At 37.6% G+C, this 22,419-nt stretch overlaps 4 protein-coding genes across 5 annotated transcripts; 2 read left to right on the forward strand and 2 right to left on the reverse strand.

Annotated features, from left to right (window-relative positions):
• Window positions 1–69: 69 nt before the first annotated feature.
• On the reverse strand, window positions 70–602 carry LOC105393484 (multifunctional methyltransferase subunit TRM112-like protein). The gene has a single exon (XM_011565255.3). It carries the CDS (start codon window positions 461–463, stop codon window positions 86–88), a length of 378 nt encoding a protein of 125 aa, XP_011563557.1. The 5' UTR covers window positions 464–602; the 3' UTR covers window positions 70–85.
• A 900-nt stretch (window positions 603–1,502) lies between these two features.
• On the forward strand, window positions 1,503–6,280 carry LOC105393485 (DIS3-like exonuclease 2). The gene is made up of 3 exons (XM_011565256.3): window positions 1,503–4,187; window positions 4,280–4,538; window positions 5,319–6,280. Exons 1-3 carry the CDS (start codon window positions 1,642–1,644, stop codon window positions 5,511–5,513), a joined length of 3,000 nt encoding a protein of 999 aa, XP_011563558.3. The 5' UTR covers window positions 1,503–1,641; the 3' UTR covers window positions 5,514–6,280.
• Window positions 6,281–11,040: 4,760 nt separating this feature from the next.
• Window positions 11,041–13,393, reverse strand: LOC105393487 (COP9 signalosome complex subunit 1). Of its 2 annotated transcripts, XM_011565258.3 has the most exons (4): window positions 13,309–13,393; window positions 13,087–13,164; window positions 11,644–12,990; window positions 11,041–11,508 (listed from the first exon to the last, which is right to left on the reverse strand). In XM_011565258.3, exons 2-4 carry the CDS (start codon window positions 13,096–13,098, stop codon window positions 11,416–11,418), a joined length of 1,452 nt encoding a protein of 483 aa, XP_011563560.1. In that variant the 5' UTR covers window positions 13,099–13,164; window positions 13,309–13,393; the 3' UTR covers window positions 11,041–11,415. The 2 variants fall into 2 exon arrangements, with proteins under 2 accessions (XP_011563560.1, XP_011563559.1); XM_011565257.3 differs by having other exon boundaries at window positions 13,087–13,328.
• Window positions 13,394–14,956: 1,563 nt separating this feature from the next.
• LOC105393491 (gamma-glutamyl hydrolase A) lies at window positions 14,957–21,114 on the forward strand. Its single transcript, XM_048631672.1, has 8 exons — window positions 14,957–15,114; window positions 15,292–15,570; window positions 15,660–15,710; window positions 15,968–16,200; window positions 18,160–18,266; window positions 18,877–18,974; window positions 20,317–20,632; window positions 20,816–21,114. Exons 1-7 carry the CDS (start codon window positions 15,029–15,031, stop codon window positions 20,600–20,602), a joined length of 1,140 nt encoding a protein of 379 aa, XP_048487629.1. The 5' UTR covers window positions 14,957–15,028; the 3' UTR covers window positions 20,603–20,632; window positions 20,816–21,114.
• The last annotated feature ends 1,305 nt before the right edge of the window (window positions 21,115–22,419 follow it).

Raw genomic sequence — 22,419 nt, forward strand, 5'->3', positions numbered from 1 at the left:
TTATTCCATTCAGAGAATAAATACCATTGTCAAACTGTGATAGACGAAGATAAAAATAAAACAAGTAAATATTAGAGCTGTATTTTTATTGCACTTCTGCTTCTGTGAGTAGCATGTTGGGGATACCCTTGGAGATGGGAAATTGTCGTCCAGACTCGGGACAAGTTAAGGTTCCTTCTTCTATCTCTACTTCTAGAAGAACATGATGTGCCTTTTTCAAGAATTCCTGGTCTTCTTCATACTTTGGTTCAACTGTTTTTGGTAGTCCTTCACTGTGTCCTAAACTGTCAGCAGCACCCCACAACACATTCCAGTCCAGTTTGGGTATAATACGAGAGACAAACTCTGGATTAAAGTCTACTTCAGTTACTTTTACATCCGTAGCATTTATTGCCAATGGATAGCCTTGTAAAACACCTTTCAAACATTTGGATGTGAGCATATTATGCGTGATGAGCTTCATCGTGAATGATTAAATTTACATAAGGTTAAATAATGTACACTGTGTCAGTTTTCACGGTCTTTTTCATTGAGAAAAACACTATTTGGGATAACTAATTCAATTTTTCTGCAAATCGACATCGAAGTACATAAATTGAGGTTATGTTTAGTTTTGTACAGATTATTTTGTGAGCAAATAAAGTAGTCTGTATTACACAGAATAAAAAAAAAATGCTTACTGACCTTTCAGCTGCCTCGTCTAGCACTTCTATCAAAGACTCGTGCTAGTGCTAAATAACAGTTGAATGTCATTTGTACTTAATGGACAACATTTCAAAAAACTAAAGCTGCTATAAATCGAAAACCATTTCGAGATTTAGCTCTAAAGGCTACAAAAAAAATGTTTTTGTATTTTTTGGATGTATCATTTTCGAGAAAATCATAAAATAGTAAAAAAGTGCTGATGACGTCATGCATCAGGTGCGATGCATTTTGATGATCAAAGCCTATAGATTTAAAAACAAAGTAACTGTCACTTTCATTTTTGATTGACGTTGACATTTGTTGTTTATTTGGGTCATTTTCATAAATTCTGTTCTGACACTTTATGTCAATTTTTATTTATTTATCATATAAAATGGTTAGTACGTATTAAGAGATGACCTCTATATTATATGTCCCAGAGCATGCCACAGCCTACACAGCTGAAAAAATGCTTTTGAAAAATTCCTCTGCTTATTTTTGAAACTTTGTATCATCAGAAATATCAATGTCATTTGAAAATGACCCATTTGTTGGTTGGCATGTAAACAAAGTTTAAATGTCACTTGTCAGTGTCATTTATGTTTTTTCAGAGACTAAGGCAATAGACAAAAATAAAAATTGAGCCTAATATGTGACGTCACTTCCGGTTTTAAAATAATTAACTTTAAAGTTAAAAATAACATGCAGAAATTAATGTATATACAAAGTAAAAAAATACGGGTCCTCTAATTTATTATAAACTTTCCGATTAGCTAATAAAAATATAGGGTAAAGAAAATGAAATGTTGTCCATTAACTTATCGGCTGGTATCACTAAATAAAAACTAGGTTATTTCTTTTGTGGGTAAATTTCGCCTTTTCTTTCTTCTACGTGTCTTTTTAAAATCAAAATTCGTTGTAGCCTTGTGATATGGTGACACGTAGACCTCCTTCATTATGTCCAACTTACGTGATAATTTGCCCGATAAAAGTATTGATGGTAGTAAACCATCAACTTCAGCGTTTCGTCCAAAAGGATCTATCATCAACATGAAACAGAAAATTGGGTCGCCTTCTAAATCACCAGCCAAACAGAAAAATCCTCCGGCTAGCCCCAGACAGAAGAAACCAAAAGATAGTAAAGTGGTGACGCAGACGACAACAAACACATCAATAGACGACATGACCGCGCAGGCTGCAAACATCAACATTGACACGGGTGTTGTTATCAACAACGAAACAGCACAAAGCAGAGCCCCAAAAGGTAAACATGCTAAAAAAAAGGAAAATCTAAAAAAGCTGCAGTTACAAATGCCTACTTTGCCACCACAAGGCATAGCAAATATTGTGCAATCCACAGCTCCCGCCAATATGATTCACACACAACAGCAAGTACAAGATTTTTTCTCGAAAAATATTGGCCCACTTTATGCCAGTACAACCCCCAGATATTTGGAGAACCTCCATCACCATCCTCAGTATCAGTTCATGTATGGGGCACAGGCACAACCACAGCTGCAGCGGCGTAGTATCCCAAATACTCCAATCCTGATGCAGGAGCCGCGGAGTCCACAGTACTTGAATAATGCATTGCAACATCCATTGTTGAGCAAGTCATTTTCAACTGGAGGTCGTGACCCATCAGCAATTACCTTGGAAAAACTTGTAGCTTCTAATCTAGTGGCACCGCAAATTCACCCATATGCATTGCTTTTGGGACAAGCAGCAGCCGCTGCTGCTGCTTCTAGACAGCAGCAAGAGAAAACTAAAAGTTCTCCAAAGAGGAATAGAAATAGAAATAAAAACAAAAACAAAGAGAGTGAACCAAAGGAGGAAAAGACATTTGAAGCCTACTTGACACCTGAACAAGTGGAAGAGGGCTTAAAGAACAATGAATTTATAGAAGGGCTTATCAGAATCAATCCTAAAATGTTCACTCATGCATACTTGAGTGGTACCGACCGCAGTGAGCAGGATGTGCTGATTGATGGAGTAAGGAACAGGAACCGCGCCTTGGAAGGTGATCTTGTGGTTGCTAAACTTCTCCCCGACAGTGATAGTGAAGATGGCAAAGAAAATAAACAAAAGAAAGGGAAAGTTGTATTCATCAAGGAAAAGAACCATACAAGGACATGTATTGGTACACTGAAGCTGATGCCTGACAGGAACAGACAAAAGGCCATATTTCTGCCTCGGGATCACAGAGTCCCTCGGCTCAATATACCATGCACAAGTTGGCCAACTAATTTCTACTTTGAAGAGAAAAGGTATGAGAACACACTCTTTTTAGCAAAAATCCTAGATTGGACTGACACAAGGTTTGCTGTTGGCACAATATCTTGTTTCATTGGACAATCTGGAGATATGGAATCTGAATCACGGGCAATCTTGGCTCAAAATGATTTGGATGTAACTCCATTTGGTCCGAATGTGAGAGATCTCTATCCAAGACTAGATTATACAATACCAGAAGAAGAAATTAAGCTGAGGGAGGATTGTCGCGAACTGTGTATATTCAGTATTGACCCTCACAACTGCCGAGACATTGATGACGCAGTCTCCTGTAGGGAACTTGAGAATGGGAACTATGAAATTGGAGTCCATATTTCAGATGTTGCCCACTTTCTCACCGAAAATACAATATTAGATGAGAAAGTATCAGAGAAGGCAACCACAATTTATTTGGTAGAGAAAGCCTACCACATGCTTCCAGATGATCTGTGCATGCTGTGCTCTCTGTTCCCTGGTGTGGACAAACTCGCCTTTTCCGTATTTTGGGAAATTACTAAAGACGCAAAGGTCTTGAAACATAGGTTTGCGAAAACCGTAATTCATTCTTGTGCTCAATTATCTTATGAGCACGCTCAAGCTGTTTTGGATGACAAAGAGGATGCGCAGAAAGATTTTCCTGAAATTTACAATGGCTTTGAATATTCAGATATACATAAAGTTATTAAAACTTTGGGAAGTATTTCAGCCATATTCCGGAAAAATCGATTTGACGGTGGTGCGCTGAGAATAGACCAGCCCAAGGTGGCATTCCAGCTGAGCCCTACTAACGGTTTGCCAGATTCATACTACATATACGAGAGCAAGCAGAGTCATCAGCTGATCGAAGAATTCATGTTGCTTGCGAACATGACGGTGGCGAATCGAATTTACGAGGATCACCCGACACTGGCCTTCTTACGGTGTCACCCGGAGCCGAGTCTCTACATGCTGAGACAGTTGGCCAAGGCGCTGGCTCCGATGGGCATCGACCTGGACATCACATCAGCCGGGGAGCTCCACCGCTCGCTGCTCCCCTACGTGGGGCCCGACAACACCGACCGCGGCAAGGCCATGGTCCTCAACATGCTCTGTGCGAAACCGATGACGAGAGCCAAATATTTTTGTGCTAATGGATGTGACGACGAAGATTTTCGGCACTACGCCCTCAATGTACCCTTGTACACGCATTTTACCAGTCCCATTCGACGATATGCCGACATCATGGTTCACAGGTACCTACTTATATATTTTTTCCTCTAGCTATCTTATTTATTACACCTATAATACCTAAGTTTCATACTAATTTCCGTTTTTATAATTCCAGATTGTTAGCGGCGAGTCTCAACTACAGGGAGACACCCAAATGGGACGTAGACAGGGTCCGCGCTATCGCGGCACAGTGCAACAAGCAAAAATACAACGCCAAGAAGGCAGGCGAGATGTCCACAGAACTGTACACACTCAAGTACATAGAAATGCACTCTCCTTTAGTGACTGAAGCTGTAGTGGTCGAAGTTAAGGAAAAATACATTGATGTTATAGTAGTGTCGGTCGGATTGAACAGAAGAATTTTCTTTAACAATGTAAGTACCTGCACAGCTCATCCTACTCAATGAATTACTCATACATGTACCTAGAAATTGCATAATTATCGTTAATTGTTACAACCCGCGCAAAGTTTCTAGACACCTGGCCCAAAAATCTACCCCTCCCCCGCTTCCCCGCGCGAGGCCCCGCTCTCGTCCTTTTGTAGCGTTAGCAAAAGTCCGTCGGAATTTTATCGAAGAATTATCAGACTTTTTTGTTACATCTTTATCAGTAGGTAATGTAAATGAATAATTATATAAAGAAATATTTATATATTTTATTACAATATAACAAAAGTCAGGAAAGTATGTTTTTCGCATGCGGGTTTTTAGATAACCAGTAGAGTGGGTGATTGACTGTGGTAGGTATTTTACGTCCGTAGATGCATCTGCCACCGATGCGTTTGTTGTCGGTTTTTGTGGCACAGATCAAAGGGTTAAGGCGCGAGTGTCCGGCATCGCGACCACCATCGTTAATTAGGCACCACCGAGCTTAATTATAAAAATACTGATAGCAAAGAGGAAGAAAAGAAATATTTTTGGTAATATCGATATTACTTTTTTGCACTCAGTACTTAAGACAAATGTCATTTAACCCTGGTGTCTAGTTATCTCGCCCGCCTTGTACAAAGAATGGCTATCCTTTACTAGCAGTTACACTTTTAGGTGATTGCATCCACCAATCATTTATCTTATTTTAATTTCACGACGATTGTAACTTACATCTCTTCAGAGGATCGTGAATATAAAAATATATTTTTTATATAAATTTTCCAGGATTTCCCGGGAGAGTACAATTGCATCAAGAACGACGCGGGTGCGAAGCTATCCAAGATGGAGCTGACGTGGAAAGCCACGGAGACCTCGCCCGCAGTGAAGCAAGTCATAGAAGTGTTCTCAATATTGCAAGTTGAGATGCATAAAGGCGACGAAATGGTTAAAGTTGAGACAAAACTTGTGAGGCCGAAATAGGGGTTTTTTGGACGAAACGACGCTTTTTAAGTTGACATAAAGCATGGAATATTGCTGCACGTAGATGAATAATGTTGCACAAACATAGTTTATCTGTCTATTCCTTCGAAATATTTGGCCGTTTGTAGGTGGCGCTGTTAATACTACTAAAAGCAATTATTCTTCTACTTGTAGCGATGTTTTCTCTGTACAGGGTTTTCCAAAGGGTTTATTTAAATCGAAAAGGAATAGCGTAACTCGTTATTCTCTCATCGATCTCTGTGACACCTTTGGCTTACAATTTGGCAACATCCTGTGTACAAAAATGCTTTTATTTTAACATTATTATATTTGGTGTGAAGTACCAACGCATGTGGTACTTAAGTTAATTTATAAAATTGCATAATACATATTACATCATAAATTCCTGACGAAGCCAATGAAATTTATATTTTGACTTTTACTATTTCAAATTGTGATATTTGTAGTACATATTTAAAAATACCTTTATTTTGTATAAAGACTCTTCCTAAGTATTTTTCCTTTTTTATTTAAGACTTTTTACAACGGAATGTATTAATTGTATGTAATAAATTTTCTGAAGAAATGGTTTTAAATGTAGAAGTTATAATCTGTACTGTACCTAATACTTTTTGTATTACTGAATGATAATATCTGAATATTTTTTCATTGTTATATAGTTTAAGATCAACCAATCGCTCAATCGGAATGTGTGTGTGAGTAGTAGAACTAAAAATAAAGTTATCATCTGTAGAATATGTAGTCAATACATTTTTTTATTTCTTTGCTTGATAGTCAGTGTAATTGGCCGATTAATATTCCTTTCCATCGTTATTGGTCGTATAGGTATAAAACTTAAGGCTGTCACTAAAGCTGGAAGAAAATCAGAATCTGTCAAATCTAGTGAGGGGGGTTTGAGGTATGCGGGGCGTTCTACGGACAATGACATGAAATTTTAACATAGTACTCGAAAACATAAAAGTGAAGACATGCCACTTTGTTAAAAATATACTAAGTAAGTAATATTGTTTTGTGATACGAAAATATTTATTTTTATTTGAAAGTATTTTTAATATTTAATAATTAATTATATATAAAGTCGATATTTATACAGGTTGTTGCAAAAAGGGTTTAATACTATGCCGAAACCTACGTGTGCAGCATGTTATTGATGTTATTTCTAAGCCAGGAAATGAAATCAGAATGTAAAAAAATCGCGAAAATATTATCAGAGTTTAATAGTTCAGGGTGTTGTATTAAACTCTGCCCCCGTGTAATAAAAAAGTATAGTTAGCCGAAAGGGCGTTACTCAGGCGTCACTCTGAAAAACTTTTATCCTACGTAATTTTTTATATTCATGAAAAAAACGCTTCTTCATATAATTTTTTTTTGGTCACGTGACCTTTTAGTTAGACGACCTGTTTTTTTTGGTGTTTCAAAAGCAGAACAGTAGTTTGCAGAACTCTGCATATACAGGGTGTCACAAAAGGTTACGTAGCTGGCAAAGGGATATGGGGAGGTCACCAGAAAAATAATAACATGTAAGTACCCCCGCAAGGGATTAGTACAAGGCGAGAGTGTGTATTTTTTTTTTTAAGTACTTATGTGTATTTGGGATATGATAGAAATAATATTTTTGTTTCTTAAAAACCAAAAAATTTACACCTTGCTGCGCTCTTTTGCTCACTGTAAGTACACCTACAAATATTGCTGTATTAAAAAAAACGGTTTTGTTATAACGATTATAAAAAAAAAGTTATTTTCATGTCAAGGAGTCATTTACCTAATTACGATTTCACTCAACAGCAGGTGAACTGAAAAAATAAGTTCTAGTTCTATCATCACTTTAGATCGCAAACATTGTAACTCCACTTTTCTCGGCGAAAAGTACTCTTTGGTGTCAATAGAAACGTTTTTTGAATTCACATGTTTTCCTCTTTATTCGAAAAAAAAAAAACTGTATTCCGCATTTTACCATTTGTTTTCCTCTAAACCCCAAACCGTGATTTTTAAACAAGAAAACTTAGTAATTATACCCTTTATTCTCATATACAACGTGCGATGTAGGCGAACGTGAACGAAAACTATGCAATAAGCCTTTGTTTTTATTACTACTTTAGTAAATTACAATAACATACTCAACAATGCTAATTTTATTTTGCAATGTTATGTTGTTAAATTAAGATCTAATATTTTATTAACATGAAGTTACTTTCAACTTTTTTTTGCATCTATGCGTCGAATCACAGCATGACGGCTGCTGCAGCTTCCTGCTGTCCTGTCCTCCAACCAATCCCACCAGTACTGCAGGTTGCGTCGAATACGAGCCATTCTCTTCGACTTGACAAGACAGGTGCTCCCGGAAGGATCATAGATCGCACGGAACCCGTACCGTATAGAGGCAACGGACTCCTTTGCAACAGCCCCCCAGATTCGGAAGTAGCCCATGCACTGCATGGCGAGCACAGCTGCAGCAATTTTTTCGTAATGAATCATTGGGATGTCATCCCCGAAGGAGGCTCTCAGCCTACCTCACGACCTGTGTGACATTAGAAAAATGCACTGTGCTAACGCCGTTTGCGAGCTTGATTTGCAGGACCGCGTTGTATGCCAAGTTCCACAGCAGAGGGGTCCAAGACCTACCGCTGTGGAACTCCGCAACTGAACTTCTTCAGTGAAAACAAACCCTCTCTTTTCGCATCCTTAATGTACTTGTTAGACACGTATGACCTCTGTCAATTTTCTGCAGATAAGAAGACAAGTGATGGTATACAAGAGCCGCCCTAAAGGTTCGCCCTCTAGGGGATAGAGTTGAACGCGGTTACTATTTTTAAGCAAACAGCCAGCGCAACAACTCGCCCGTGGTTCTTATCCTGCTCCGACAGTGAACGAACGCAAAGTATTGTACCCACTATTCGAATCCGCATTTCGGATGCCAAACTGACTGTCCGAAAGGTCGAAACCGTACCACCACAGAGGTATGACTCGTTCGAAGAGCTTATCAGGCTCTTACAGCAATCAGATGTGTCGGTACACTGAAAGATAATCTACAGGCCTGCTTTATTTATTTAGGAGCACTAATGGCCTCCTTTCAGTCATTGAGTCACTGGCACTCAGGCTGCGGTTGAACAGGAAGATAGACTGTCTAAACAAATCATTTTTAGGCTAGTTAAAAAAAACTTTAGGTGGGTAGTATGCCAACTAGAACTACAAATAAAACAGTATTTTTGTCTCCTCTAAAATTTGGTCACGAGGAGTTACGATGATTACGATCTAAGGTGACGCTGACGATATTTTATACAAGGTATTGAAAAAAGGGTATAAAGCTTAGCCAAAAGTGGATTTAGGTGCCATTCTGATCCACTTTTCTTCTACAATTTTGAAAATTCACGTAACAAAACCTTTTACATAGAAACTTATTCGATCACGTGACTTTTTACTATAGAGACCGAATTTATTTTTCGAGAATTTCCAAAACTTGGAGTACAAAAGTTGTTCAGAATAACCCCTGAGTCAAACCCTTTCGGCACAGTATACCCTTTTTGCAACATCCTGTATAGGTAATATCAGGTTTATAAAAGACCTGGGCCTGTAGAGTGAGACTCGGCATGGGGAGTCATAATTTATAGATCTTTTAGGTTGCAGTGGCGAATGGGCACTGGTAGCCCTGCCCTTTTCTATAACTATAACTATAGGTAATTTTATGGCAATTTAAAAATGGTATAACATTTATCTATTTGAAAAAATCATTAAAAATATACATTACCTATCACCCTAATTTAAAAAAAAAATTCAGCCCTTACTTTAAACTTATAACACCCCTCTATTTCCTTCAGGGGTTAAAAAACCTGTGTATTTAATATTTTCTTATGAGTTTTTTTTTAAAAACTAGGCTCTTACATAGTTGTACATAATATTATGCGGTATTTTATTCCACTTGTAACGCATAAAATTCATAGCTACAGTAAACATTTCATTTTTTTCATGGCGAGATACAGTCGCACTTAACCGCTTTTTTGCAAAGCTTGTTAAATAGATTTAAAAAATTATGTAAATTTTAGATCTTCAATTTTCAAAAATACTTACTTATTTTTAACAACCTGTAGTGTACAGACTACCACATCTTAAAATATATATATTTTTAATTAACTACGGTTTTTGGTTTCAAATAAAACAAATTATGAACTTACTTTTCAACACCCTGTATATTGTGTAGCTTACCTACCATACACAACCGTTAAAATAAAATAAATTACCCCTCAGAATATAAACAGGCTCGCGCTTTGGCATACTGCATTGACCGTATAGTTCTTATTCGGAGAATCTAATAAGTGTCATTATGTGCAATGTTTACCTTTATCTATGCATCTGTAACTCTATAGTAAAAAATGTAAACAAATCGAAAAGGCGAAATGTTTTCTAAGAATTTTCGGCTTTTCTGCATCTAAAATGATTAGAAAATTAACTTTCCATAGCAAATGCATATGTATTATAATACTTGTAGTCATAATTTGTTGATTTAATCAGTTTTTGTGAAATATTTGATAAAAAATAAAATGGCGTGGGTATTGCTCCTAACAGGCCGCCACCAGGGCGACGACTGAAGAAATCTGAAATCTGTCACGGTGTCATCATTTTTAAACCGGAATTTATTAGTTTTTTGCAAAAAAAGTTGACTTCTGGTCCATTAAATCCAACTCTTTAAGGTAACTTTGTTAAGAATTTAATTACCTACACATACATATAAGATTCCATGAAAATGGGCCCTCTGATTTCGAGGGTTTTTTCATAATAAGTCAAAAAATGGCAAAAGACATGGTGTGTTTGCAATTTTTTTTAACATACTTATTATAATCCTGCACCAATTTATAAGCAACTAACATGTTCAGTATACCCTCTGCTACAAAATATATTTTTATCAATGTGATAGAAGCCACCGTTTTTCCAATCTAATCAAGTATATCAAGCCGACTTTAGCATTTTAGCTTTAGGGATCCCCTTAACTTCTATTCCCAATCTATTCCTTTTTCTCTTTTAATTCATGACAAAAGCCTCCATGGTACCCACCTATCTATCGATAATCGATAGTCTTTAAACTAGGTACTTAATAGCATGTAATAGGCATAAATTTGAATTAGTTGCAGTTAATAGGTACCTACTAACCTATCCGGATCGGAAAGTTGGTAGCTATAGTTATCCCAACAAAGACACCCCATACTCAAAATACTACATGCGTATTTACGATGTGCTAAGTATGTTTAAAATGATTTTATCGGTTTGAAAACAAAATGCATTTAGATAAGTAAAGTACCTACAAAATAAAAAGGGATATGGAAACTCATGGAATGTGAGTAGAGTAGAACATTCAAACCTCATCATAATCAAAACCAGCCACTGATCGATCCAAATTCAAATGCCTGCAGGCAGGTAAGTATAGTAATAAATATATAATAATATATATAAAAGTATAATAATATTAACCCCGATTAATAGTATAGATACATAAGGGATAAATGAAATTCCGGACTCTGCATTTACTTTTAATGTTAAAAATTACGTAGACATAATATTTTGTGGTTACATAGTAATAATTCAGTATAAACAAGTTGAGAACTCAATGCTTGCACCATACCAGCGGGTCGGTGGGTGTGAGTCCCACCGCCTGTCTCCAACAGTTGCAGACTACGGCAGTGGCCGAGCATACGACACTGAACTCAGCGTACCAATAAAAAAACAAAAGCGGATATTATTCAGTACACAAATCGAGTTTAAAAAAGTAGTTCTTAATTTCCACATGACAATGTAAATATCTACAACTGATTCGTTTGTTTAACTAGCAAGTAAAGTTTAGTTTTAAATTGTCATGAGTAAATGGTGGTGGTTCAGTTGTTTATAAAGTTCATCACAAGGGCACTGTGTCGAAGGTGCGCGGCGTGAGGCTGGTGCTGGAGCCCGGCGCCTCGCCGCTCTGCGGGCCTATCTCGCGACCAATGTTCTGAAACAAACATACACTTGCTGTTAATTGCGTTTTAAAGTAAGATCTTCAGCCAATCACAACCCACGGCTGGATAATACAAGTTTCTTTTCTTTGCAAGTTTGGAGATTATATTACTGGAGGTAAGGAGCTCACCTTCACATGAATTTGATTCTTGAGCATGGCAGCGCGAAGGATCAGCATAGAAGTCCGCCGCTGGTATTCTTTACCCATCGCCAGGCTTCTTTCAAAGGTGGTGCTTCTCTGGTCTACATCCTTAGCATACAAAATCTTATTGTGAGAATCAATGCGCGCCTGGATCTGGCCTTCGAGTATTAGTTGCATCAGTTCATCTTCCAGTGCATTCACTGTGCGGTTGAACGCGGCAGCCATCAGGCGCATGTCCGCTGAGAGGTACGGGCTGAAGTACTGGATCAGGGCCCTGTTGCGTATCTGCATGTACAGTGAATTTAAATGAGGTGCTAAATACATGTCTAACAGTAGATTATCTCTGATCTCATCCAGTAACCTTAGGCAGGAAGCGTACTTAGATTCATAGAATTTAAAAATTATGTCTCTTAACTGTGGCTCTAATTCTAGGAATAATTTAAAAGAACTGCTAACTATGACCTGCTTCTGCAATTCAGAGCGGTCAAAGGTGGCTAGAGCGCACAGTCCACCGTACACTGCAACATTGTTGCTGCTCAGAAGCTCAGGGTAATCACAATGGTCAATGCTGGCCGCTAAGAAGTGCTTGGCTGCAGACTTATATTTCTTAGTAGCTAACTCAGCCAGACCGGCTGCACATTTTAAACGTGTCAGAATGGTCTGGTTGGAGTCCTTTCCAGGAATCTCATTGAAGTCTGGTGTGGTCTCGGCCTTCGACACATAATTAAGAACATGGGCCCAGTTTTGCAGATAAACAGACACTTTAACTACATTGAGACACATCATTATTATGTGCTTTCCACTTGTGCAGTAATCTCTTGCTCTCGAGTAACACTTCAGAGCACTGGTTAAATCTCCGCAGTCCAGGTAGTGATCTCCCAGATCGTCATGTCCTCTCCGGATGCTTTCCTTTATTGAATTGGTTTTATAATTCTTGAGGTCTGTGTCCAGCTTTTCCAATTTGATTGCAGCTTTTTTAGTCTTAGACTCGACCCACATGGCATCAATGACAGGAATATCCTGCGATCCCATTTGAACGGCTACATCAGGGAGGCCCGAGCTAGCTATAGCCTCGGCTAGTTTCTTGTGGAGGGTTTGGTAGAGGCTTACATTGTAAGTTGTCATGACATACGATATGGCCATCTTGAGGGCTTCCAATCTGAGAGATGGACAGTGGTCTGCTACAAACATAAGTCTATATAACTTGGCGAAGCCTGTGTAAGAAGCCGCGTACGATTCTAAGTCTAGAGTAGGGTTCTCAACCACATAGCACTCGGCTTCATTGTTCTCATTATCCTCAAGTGGAACGTCCACTTGCATCGGTTCGGCGGCATTCTGAAAAAACAAACACCGGAATGCATTTATGCCATTTGTTGCTTTAACGAATAATAGAAGTACGAATAGACATTAATACAGTGAAAGAACACTTACCATTTCGAACATTTTTACGGGTTTTGTTGACTATGAAAAGGAAATACGCCAGCCCCAATGTCAACGCAGAAAACCAACCTAAAATGCAACAAATTCTATGGTGATTCGGTAATTAAAAAGAGCAAATTTTTTGTGTCAGATTGTCGTTTTGGTCGCTATTTACAGATACATGGTTTTTATCACTTTAGTAAGATTAAAACGAAATCAGGATCCCGAAAATACCTTTATCATTACGTTTCGTTTCTCATTGGCAGCGGCATTTTTCTTTTTGACGACTGTAAGGTCAGTGTTGCCAGTTTCAATATATAATGTTTTTTTAATGTTTCTCCTAGTGACAATAGAACGTAACGTAAGTGCCTAATAATGCGTGCAGTGCAGTGTACACTACCAGACTACTTCCAAAACTACTAACCAAGTTAAGGCGCTATTATACGCTGAACTAGTGCCGCCAGTGGATAAAAATCATAACTTCCGTTTGAAAGAGTTTTTCCAAAAACTGAGAAAGCCATCTCCCTCTTTGTCGACTTTTTGATTAATCTGAACGAAGGTTGCAAATTTCCAAAAGCTACTTTGGTTTCTAGAATCACAATAGGTATTTTAGGTGTAAGTTCGTGGTGGAAGACATGAGGTGGCACGCTTGCAGCAGCAGGGTGTGTTGCTACGTCCAGCTAGTGACTCTAGACGACCATAATATCACTGCTTCAGCATCATTTTTAGTCGGATTTTTATTCGGGGTTAAAGACAAAAGTAGCGCGGCAAATTGTTAAGGACGCATGCGCAGTAACAGCATCGGTCTGCCAGAGGAAATGTCAACTTACGAAAACATTGCAGAGAGATTCCACTGTAAAATAACTTATAATCCGTGCTCGGGTTCATACAATAGTGGGTGAGTGTGGATCGAGTCGGAACGACACGTACAAACAATATTAGTCTATGAACGATACAAGTGTTGGTAAGAACTGAGGAGTAGTACCTAGTTTTTCTGACAACAAAAAAACTAAATCATAGATGGCGCTAGTAAAACCTTTTATACAAAATTACTGCATTTTTTTATTGCAGTGCTCTTGTATGTAGGTCTTACTAGCGCCATCTATGATTTAGTTATTTTTTCAATGAGCTGTCTGAAAACTACAACGACGTCTGGAAAAGGTATACTTACATATAGCGCTGGGAAGGTACCTACCTAAATCTATCGGATAGTAACTAAGTTTCATACGTAGCATACGTAGTCATACATTATCCGAATAATAAATAACGGATAACTGCAGCTTGCCCCCAGTTTCGAACTCGGGACTTTATTGTGGAAGACTGCCCGACCACTGCGCGTAATGCCTAATCAAGTACCTAAGTAGCTTGTAAATTTAAGTATTTTAAGTAGATAGTTAGGTACTTATACGGTGAGTTTCAGTAAGGAACTTTGTGCTAATTTCGACCTTAAGTTACATTAGCTTAAAGTTCCTTTCTGCAACTCGGCAATAGTTAGGTAAAGCGGCAAAGATTTATAAAGAATGAATTAATTTACAGGTCATTATTTGTAATGTAAGTACCTAAGTATTCTTCAAGAGTTTTGTTTACGTACCTACATAACCAAATTGCGATAAGATAAGTAGGTAGGTACACATAAGATAGCAATCGCGGGTGATACCTACTGCCATTAAATTAAAATGTGCTTAACTCATTTGTTAATTAAGTATTATAATTAATAGCCTATAGTTAATTAGAATTGACCAATAGCAAGTTTTGTTACATTTTTGTTAAGTACTACATAAATAGGTGCCATCCCATCATTAATCTATTATGAAAATAATTAACGTTAAAACTTATTGTTGTAGCGATGCAGAAATACCGGGAAACATCAACAATGGCTAATCTGGTTTGACTTGAAGTTGACGACAAACTAGGAGAATATATTTTTAGAATTAGTCGTAAACACAGCGCTCCCATGTGTGGGGTTTGGGGCAAGACTAATTTACTAAAACTCTTCGTGGTTTGTGCGCTCAACGACGCGACTCATATCGTCCTGTTGTGGTAAGTGATTTTAAATCTAGAGATAAATAATTACTAAATAACAATGACATTAATTATGCGTTAACAATGTTTTCTTTCCGTTCATTTTAATCATGAATCAATAAGATTCGATCACAGATAAGATATGATATGATGTGGAATTGATCTTGATAAGTGATTTGTTGTTTTATTTTTCAGGTGGCTAGAAGTCGGCGTGGACAGTTGGCTTCGACTCGTGATGATGAAGGGTTTTCTGTTGCTATCTCTGGTGCTGGTGTTCCGGTGTGATGGAGCCGTGGTGATCGACGCCGGATTGGCTGAAGAGACCCTGAACGATCGGCCAATCATCGGCGTCCTAGCCCAAGAGCAGTCGTTCTACCTCCACAGCAAGTTTCCTGAGGAGAACTACACCAGCTACATCGCCGCGTCTTACGTCAAGGATGTGGAGGCGGCGGGAGCACGGGTGGTGCCCATTATGTCAGTATCTTACATATATATTTTTAAGTCATTTTATTTAAGTAATTAGGTTCGAATGAAGTTATTAAAAATAGTATTTATATTTTCAGGATTGGAAGGGACCGAACATACTACGAACAGCTGCTCAGAAAATTGAATGGGTAAGTTTATATACGGTTACACTTCTGTACCTTGTCAAAGTAGGTATTATAATCGAAACAGTTTTATTTCGACAAGGTACATAATATACAATACACACATGTTAATGTATATAATGTATACATGTGACTAAACCCATAGCTGTCTGTGAAAAAAAATAATATTTTTTTCAATTCTCTAGGCATGCGCCAACTCAAGAAACTAAGTACCTACAATTTTTTTTAACTATAAATTAACAAGCCTTTACCCTACCTTCCAGAGTCTTGCTACCAGGTGGCGCCACCTACTTCAACCAGTCGCACGGCTACGCGGACGCGGGGCAGCACATCTTCGAGATCGCGCAGGAGCTGAACCAGCGAGGGGACTACTTCCCGGTGTTCGGCACGTGCCTCGGCTTCGAACTGCTCGTGGTGCTGGCCTCGGGGCGAGGCAAGGTGGAGAACAGGGCCCGCTGTTATTCGTACACGAATATGCCGCTCGAATTCACTGATGGTGAGTGGGATTGTGGTCTGTGGGGTTTCCACCACCGATCATTTATCGCTCGCTTGTCAAATCTGACTTAACTTGATAGATGCTGTTTGACAGGCAAGCGACGCTGCTTATACGGTGGTGGTACGGTAGTAGTATGTACCCCCAGTACCTACAGATTATATTTTGTCATCTGCATACATTTGAACAAAAGTTGCATGATAGTTTCCGCTAGAGGCGCCACTTTGTATGCGAGCAATTCAAGTTTCTGAAAACTAGAACCGCCGTTAGCTACTAGGCCTAACCACGGCTAACTGACACCCATTGACCGCCGCTCTTTCATAAATGCCAACCAGTAAGGTCAACCGGGGCCAAGTCGCCTACGGGGCTAATGCCTCGAATCCATTTATCTTCCGAACTACATACTTTAGAACTACTGGAGTCATCTGCTATCTATCTTTGTAACTGAAACTTTTACCTCTGACCAATAGATGTCGTATCTGGGTAAATTTTCTTAACAAATCTGCCATTTTAATTTTTTCACCTCTTTCGGCCTCCTCAGGTTTCCTGACACGTTTTTTTGAATCGTTCCAAATGTGTGTTTGTTTAAAAGAATCTATGTTTCCTAACTGTAAATACTGTTATTGTTTTGTTGCTTTACATATTGTTTTGATTATTTTTTTGAAATAACGTAAGATTCGGACACAATATGTAATTACAAAATTGTAGGTTTAGCTTTTATTTTGGGGTAAATGCCTCTGGGCTGATGGGGTTATTGCCTCTATTGCGGCGCAATAGCCCCATTTTCAGAGGTTCTAAACATTTTATGTTATGATAAATGTATTTAATACACTCACGAGCAATGAAAAAGTTCCAGTGACATTAGCACCAAATTACTCCTAAACGAAAAATACTAGGTTAATGACGCCTTCTGCAATATTGAAGAACATTTAACGGCGTATCAGAATTAATATTCTTAGATTGGTAATCCAACTAAAACGTAAATAATTTTAATATATAATAAACTAAATATTTTAAAAAATTGGCGTCATTTGGTGTCGACATTATAATGTTGTGAACACGGTATATAGAAAATAATCATATAATAAATAAAAAATAGTCATATTAACAGAATGATCCCACTTGTTTTTAAAACTCTAAGTAGTTTTGTAATAATTAAAATTCCGTCAGACTCTAAAAATGGTATACTTACTAATTTAAAGTTGTGGTTTGATTGCAAATTCTAAAAAATATGCCTTGTATGCTTTTATACTGTATTTTAATTTGTCACGTAAGTATTTATACTTTTTTAAGTCCAATAAAGTTTTCATAAATAAAATGTTGAGCACCCCTGGAATCTTGGATGGGGTAAATGCCACTACAAGAAATTACGCTACGTAGGCGCCATAGCCCCAAAAATTTTTGATCAATTAATTCTCCTTAACTAAGCGCAGTATTTAGTTTACAAGATAATAATTAGCTACGTTAATAGTAATTCTATAAATTATATCTACTTAAACTCATAAAAACCTCTTCCTATTAGGGGTTATTGCGCCTAAAAATGCCATTTTTTGTAGAAACGTCGTTTACACGTAGAAGATAATTAAAATTCTACAAAATTGCATCAAAATATGAAACTAGATAAAATTTCCTAATATGTATCACAAGTTATAGCTTAATAGGGCGTATAGTCTGTTTGTTATGATCAAATGAATATGAAAGTCAAAGTATTGTGGCGCAATGGCCCCGGTTGACCTTATACAAAAGTAATAATAATAGTATATCTGTAATATCATGAATCATGATTTGTTCCGCTAGTGATAAATTAGTTATACTTATAGGGGTATTGGCGATAAGATACCATATCCACAATACACTTGCATTCATTACCAATTTCCATGGCAAGATCACAGATTGCAAAATGCATTGCTGCGCTATTTTGTTTTGCAAATCATTGGCCCAACTCCAAATTTATGTTTTCAGATTTCAAGGACAGCAAAATGTTTCAGCCGGCTTCGAACCATGTAGTGGACACTCTCAGCAAATACAATGTTACAGTAAATGCGCACCAGTTCTGCATACTTGACGAGGTATGTATTTTCTAAGTAATAAAGAGTGCATGGGAAAGTCACGAAAAAAACGACTTTTCATAGAGTTATTTAATCCAAAAAAAATAACACATTGAACTTACTGAGGCTGGATATAGTAGATAAAGATAAAGATAAAATACTCTTTATTGCACACAAACAGAAACAGTTTCACAAACATAGAAAAGAAAAATGGTACAATCGGCGGCCTTATTACTAAAAATAATCTCTTCCAGACAACCACATTGAAAGGAAATATAAAGTATAAAGAAAGGGGTAACGTGTGACAAGACAAGAGAAAATACAACATAATTACTATGAACAATGTGTAAATACCTACATACAATAATACTTAAATATAAGTAAATAGATATAAATAAGTAGATGTATGTATACAATATTTTCCTAACTTACAAAAAAGTCAGAAAGTCAAAATACGTTTTATGAGTTTATTCTCTCCTTTTAAATTCAGATAGATAGATAGATAGATAGAATTCAATTCAGTCTTGTCATCACCATCCATTTGAATGATATTGAAAAGAGATGATTTGATTGTACAAAGAGGAATTTTTCAAGACGCTTCTTCTTTCTCACTATATCTCTTGTTTTGCAGAACATGAAGGCCCACAACCTGACGCGCGACTGGCGCGTGACGTCACACAGCCACGACGAGTTCGGCCTGCGGTTCATCGCTAGCCTCGAACACAAACGGTATGGCCACAGAACTTATTGGAAATATACACTGACCACTGCCAAATATGGGTGTCTAATCGTCTTAGTTATCCGTGTACCAGTACCTAGTCTAATAGATAATAGTCACTTTCCCTTTTCAATCTTTTTATTCATCTCGCTATTGAGATACTTAACACGTTCACGGACAATCCGTCGAGGGCCGTAATTAAGTATCCTTGTAATATGACTACGCGCCTGTGGCCGTCCAACTTCTATTGATTGAAACGGACGAACCGTCAACAGCCGTATCATTTCCGTATTCTTAACAGGAGATGCATGATTTAGTGTCGTATTGTGCTAATTCATTTGTTTCTAGGTGTCATAACAAAGAAATTGTCGGGGTTTCTTTTGCACACACATAAGTGAACTTTATAGTGACATACCGCCTGTCGCCGTAACCGTTACAAATAAAAATAACCTTCCAGAAGTTTAGTGTCACGGCGCGCGCGTCGCGGAAATGTTGTGTAGAACGGGTGGTAGTCTGGTAATTTTTGTGGCAAATAACGAGGTAAATTAATAATAAATCGATAAATATTATACTGTTTTGCATATAGGATACCTACCTATTCGATTCAAATACTATAATTACTTAAATGGAACAAAGAAAAGCGAAGATATAACTGTAATGAGGAACTAGAAAATTTTAGCTTTTGTCGATGAACCCCTTTGTTTAATCTTACTATATCAGCTTTATTTATTGTAAATAGCATGCTAAAAGTGGAACTTTGTATCTGAAAAACGTCCAAACCTATTTGAAAATGAAACGGTCCTTGAAAAAAACTGGCGGCTGCCGCCTGTAGCCGTAGATGTCACTATACGCATTGTTAGATATGCATGATGTGGCGGACCGCTTGTAGACGATACCGTCTATGACCGTAACTGTCACATTACGTAAATAAAATATGTTGAGATACGGCAATACGTTTCAAGGCGGAACGATAAAATGTATGGGATTTTTAGGTGTCATATCAAAATATTTTCCAACCATCAATTGTCCGTAAACGTGTTAATATTATCTTCCGGTTTAATGACACTTTTCATACAAGAAATATTCACTTCTACCAACAACCAGTGTTTGATTTAGACCATAAAATATCATGGGCCTGGAGGCTTGAAAGCCATCACCTGGCAGTGTTAATTTCAAGAGCTATAGGCTATAGCTCTTGAAATTAACACTGCCAGGTGATGGTATAGCTGCTATACCATTATAGGTACCATATAGTGAAGACTCCTGTTACGAATTATCTCCTATCGTATGCCATTTATGCCATCTTCCAGAGTACTTTTATAGGTACTTATTATACCTTATCTTAATTTACAGGTATCCGTTTTACGGCGTCCAATTCCATCCAGAGAAAAGCTCGTTCGAATGGAAGCTCTCCAAAAAGTATCCGCACTCAAAGAAGGCCATCAAAGTGAACAGATACTTCATGGACTTCTTCGTAGACGAATGCAGGAAGAGTAACCATGCCTTCGACAGTGTTGCTGAAGAGAACTCCTACCTTATTTACAACTATAAGCCTACTTTTACGGGAGTACTCGGCAGCGCCTACCACCAGTGCTACTTGTTTGAGCCTAGAGGGATTATGAATAAGGAGGTTTCATAATTGACGTTTATTATATCCTGATCCTGGATTTTAGCTCCCAATATTCGCTACCATATACATCTCATTATGCAGAGTGTTGCAAAAAGGGTATACTAAGCCGAAAAGGGGGTGACGCAGGGGGTCTTTCTCCATAGTATAAAGTCACGTAACCATCAAAGTTTCTATGGAAAAGGTGCAAATGTACAAAAGATGTAAAGTTGTAATGTACAAAATGACCCCCTGAGTCACCCCCTTTAGGCTTAGTATACCCTTTTTGCAACACCCTGTATTTGAATTACAAATGAAATATTTTATGTAACTGACGAGATATTATTATGTCGTATAAGTATGTTGAGATGATGTTGAGAAAATTGCCTCCTTGATGTCAAAAATTATAGCTGTGATTGGTGGATTCGTGGCGATAGTAGCTAATATGCCAAATGATTAATCATTAATCATTAGAGTAATTTGCCTGTATTTTTTGTATTTATTTTAAAACGATTAAGGATTAAGTATATTGACAGTATTGATAACATTGTGTTTTCATTCCTTAGTAAGCCCCAGAAGTTAATTCGCCTTCAAAAATGGAGGAGAGGCTAGGAGTTTTGACCGTTTGTCTTGTAGATAGTCGTTAATGAAAAAGAAGCAGCATATACCTGCATGCAAAGTAAACCCTTTAAACATCAAGACGTTGAAACAAATAACTGACAATGTATGCAAAGGCACACAATTAATTGTCATTCCGGACAACTTTTGTCCTCTTAAACTTGGAAATTGGCGTAACCGTTGAGTCACCCCCTTTTGGCTTAGTATAACACGGTCGTTTGCAACCCCCTACATAATGAACCTGCACTTTTGATAACTCCCAAATTTTCCCGTGCCTTGCAAGCTTGTTAATGATTCAAACGTAATGCAGGCATTATTACTATTGGTAATTTTTCTCTTAATTTTTTATGGAACCTTGCAAATTAATTACATTAAACTCAGACTTCGGCGCTGCGTACACGGCACTATATCGCGATTCGTCATAAATACGGCGCGGTGATTGGTGGAATGCGCATTCAACGAGTTTATCAGCTGCGATAACAAACTCGTGTAGCCTTGCCTGAGGCCTAATCCTATAACCCAATAGGCTATTGCCAAATGTTGCAGAAGTTGTCAAATCGCAATCAGCGGGGGCCGTGTCTCTGTTCTCTACATGTCAAAGCGCTAACATGTTGGATGTTGGGGGCTGTCATGTGCAGTGTTTTGATATGATATAGCTATGTGTTATTGTGTATGTAGTATGAAGGTATGGTGGCGCAGTATCTATGCGGCAGAAACCTTATCTACATCTCTTCCCAATGAAACAATCCAAAATTCAACAATAAAGAAACGAAATTATGCATAACTTTTATTTAGCATCGTATTACTCTTGTATGAACCCAAACCCATGTACCCATGTGATTGACAAAAACACATGTTAATCAAACATAATCAGTCCATAACATATTATAATTAGCACCAGTTCGTGTTGAGTAGAATACTTGAAAACACAAATAGATTTAACTTGGGGGAGATAATATAAGCGGTGTTAGTGCTACTCAGTCAACTAAAATTTATCTCGGCTCGTATCATGAAGCTTTACAAATCGTACTTCGAATTTGAAATGGAATGCAGTGAAAAACTTATCTGAAGCATTATGCCACTAATATAAAAAAATAGGTAGGTATAGAATTCTAAATAAAAAAAATCTTACTTTGGGATTTTTAAAGTAGGTTCTTTTATTTTTCTAATATATTTTTTTATTGTCGTTTTTTTATTTATTTAAGAAGAAGACCGTTAGCTTGTATTTTAGA

This window comes from Plutella xylostella, chromosome 29 (assembly GCF_932276165.1).
Source record: "Plutella xylostella chromosome 29, ilPluXylo3.1, whole genome shotgun sequence".
NCBI lineage: Eukaryota > Metazoa > Arthropoda > Insecta > Lepidoptera > Plutellidae > Plutella > Plutella xylostella.

What these genes read in the sequence shown, in the direction of transcription:
- LOC105393484 (XM_011565255.3), bottom strand. Translation starts at nt 463, where the DNA reads ATGAAGCTCATCACGCATAATATGCTCACATCCAAATGTTTGAAAGGT.
- LOC105393485 (XM_011565256.3), top strand. Translation starts at nt 1,642, where the DNA reads ATGTCCAACTTACGTGATAATTTGCCCGATAAAAGTATTGATGGTAGT. An exon ending in GCCGACATCATGGTTCACAG is followed by an intron (nt 4,188 to 4,279) that starts GTACCTACTTAT and finishes TTATAATTCCAG; the next exon opens with ATTGTTAGCGGCGAGTCTCA. An exon ending in GAAGAATTTTCTTTAACAAT is followed by an intron (nt 4,539 to 5,318) that starts GTAAGTACCTGC and finishes TAAATTTTCCAG; the next exon opens with GATTTCCCGGGAGAGTACAA.
- LOC105393487 (XM_011565258.3), bottom strand. An exon ending in AGAATCAAATTCATGTGAAG is followed by an intron (nt 11,509 to 11,643) that starts GTGAGCTCCTTA and finishes TGTTTGTTTCAG; the next exon opens with AACATTGGTCGCGAGATAGG.
- LOC105393491 (XM_048631672.1), top strand. Translation starts at nt 15,029, where the DNA reads ATGTGTGGGGTTTGGGGCAAGACTAATTTACTAAAACTCTTCGTGGTT. An exon ending in GCCGCTCGAATTCACTGATG is followed by an intron (nt 16,201 to 18,159) that starts GTGAGTGGGATT and finishes TTATGTTTTCAG; the next exon opens with ATTTCAAGGACAGCAAAATG. An exon ending in AGTTCTGCATACTTGACGAG is followed by an intron (nt 18,267 to 18,876) that starts GTATGTATTTTC and finishes CTTGTTTTGCAG; the next exon opens with AACATGAAGGCCCACAACCT.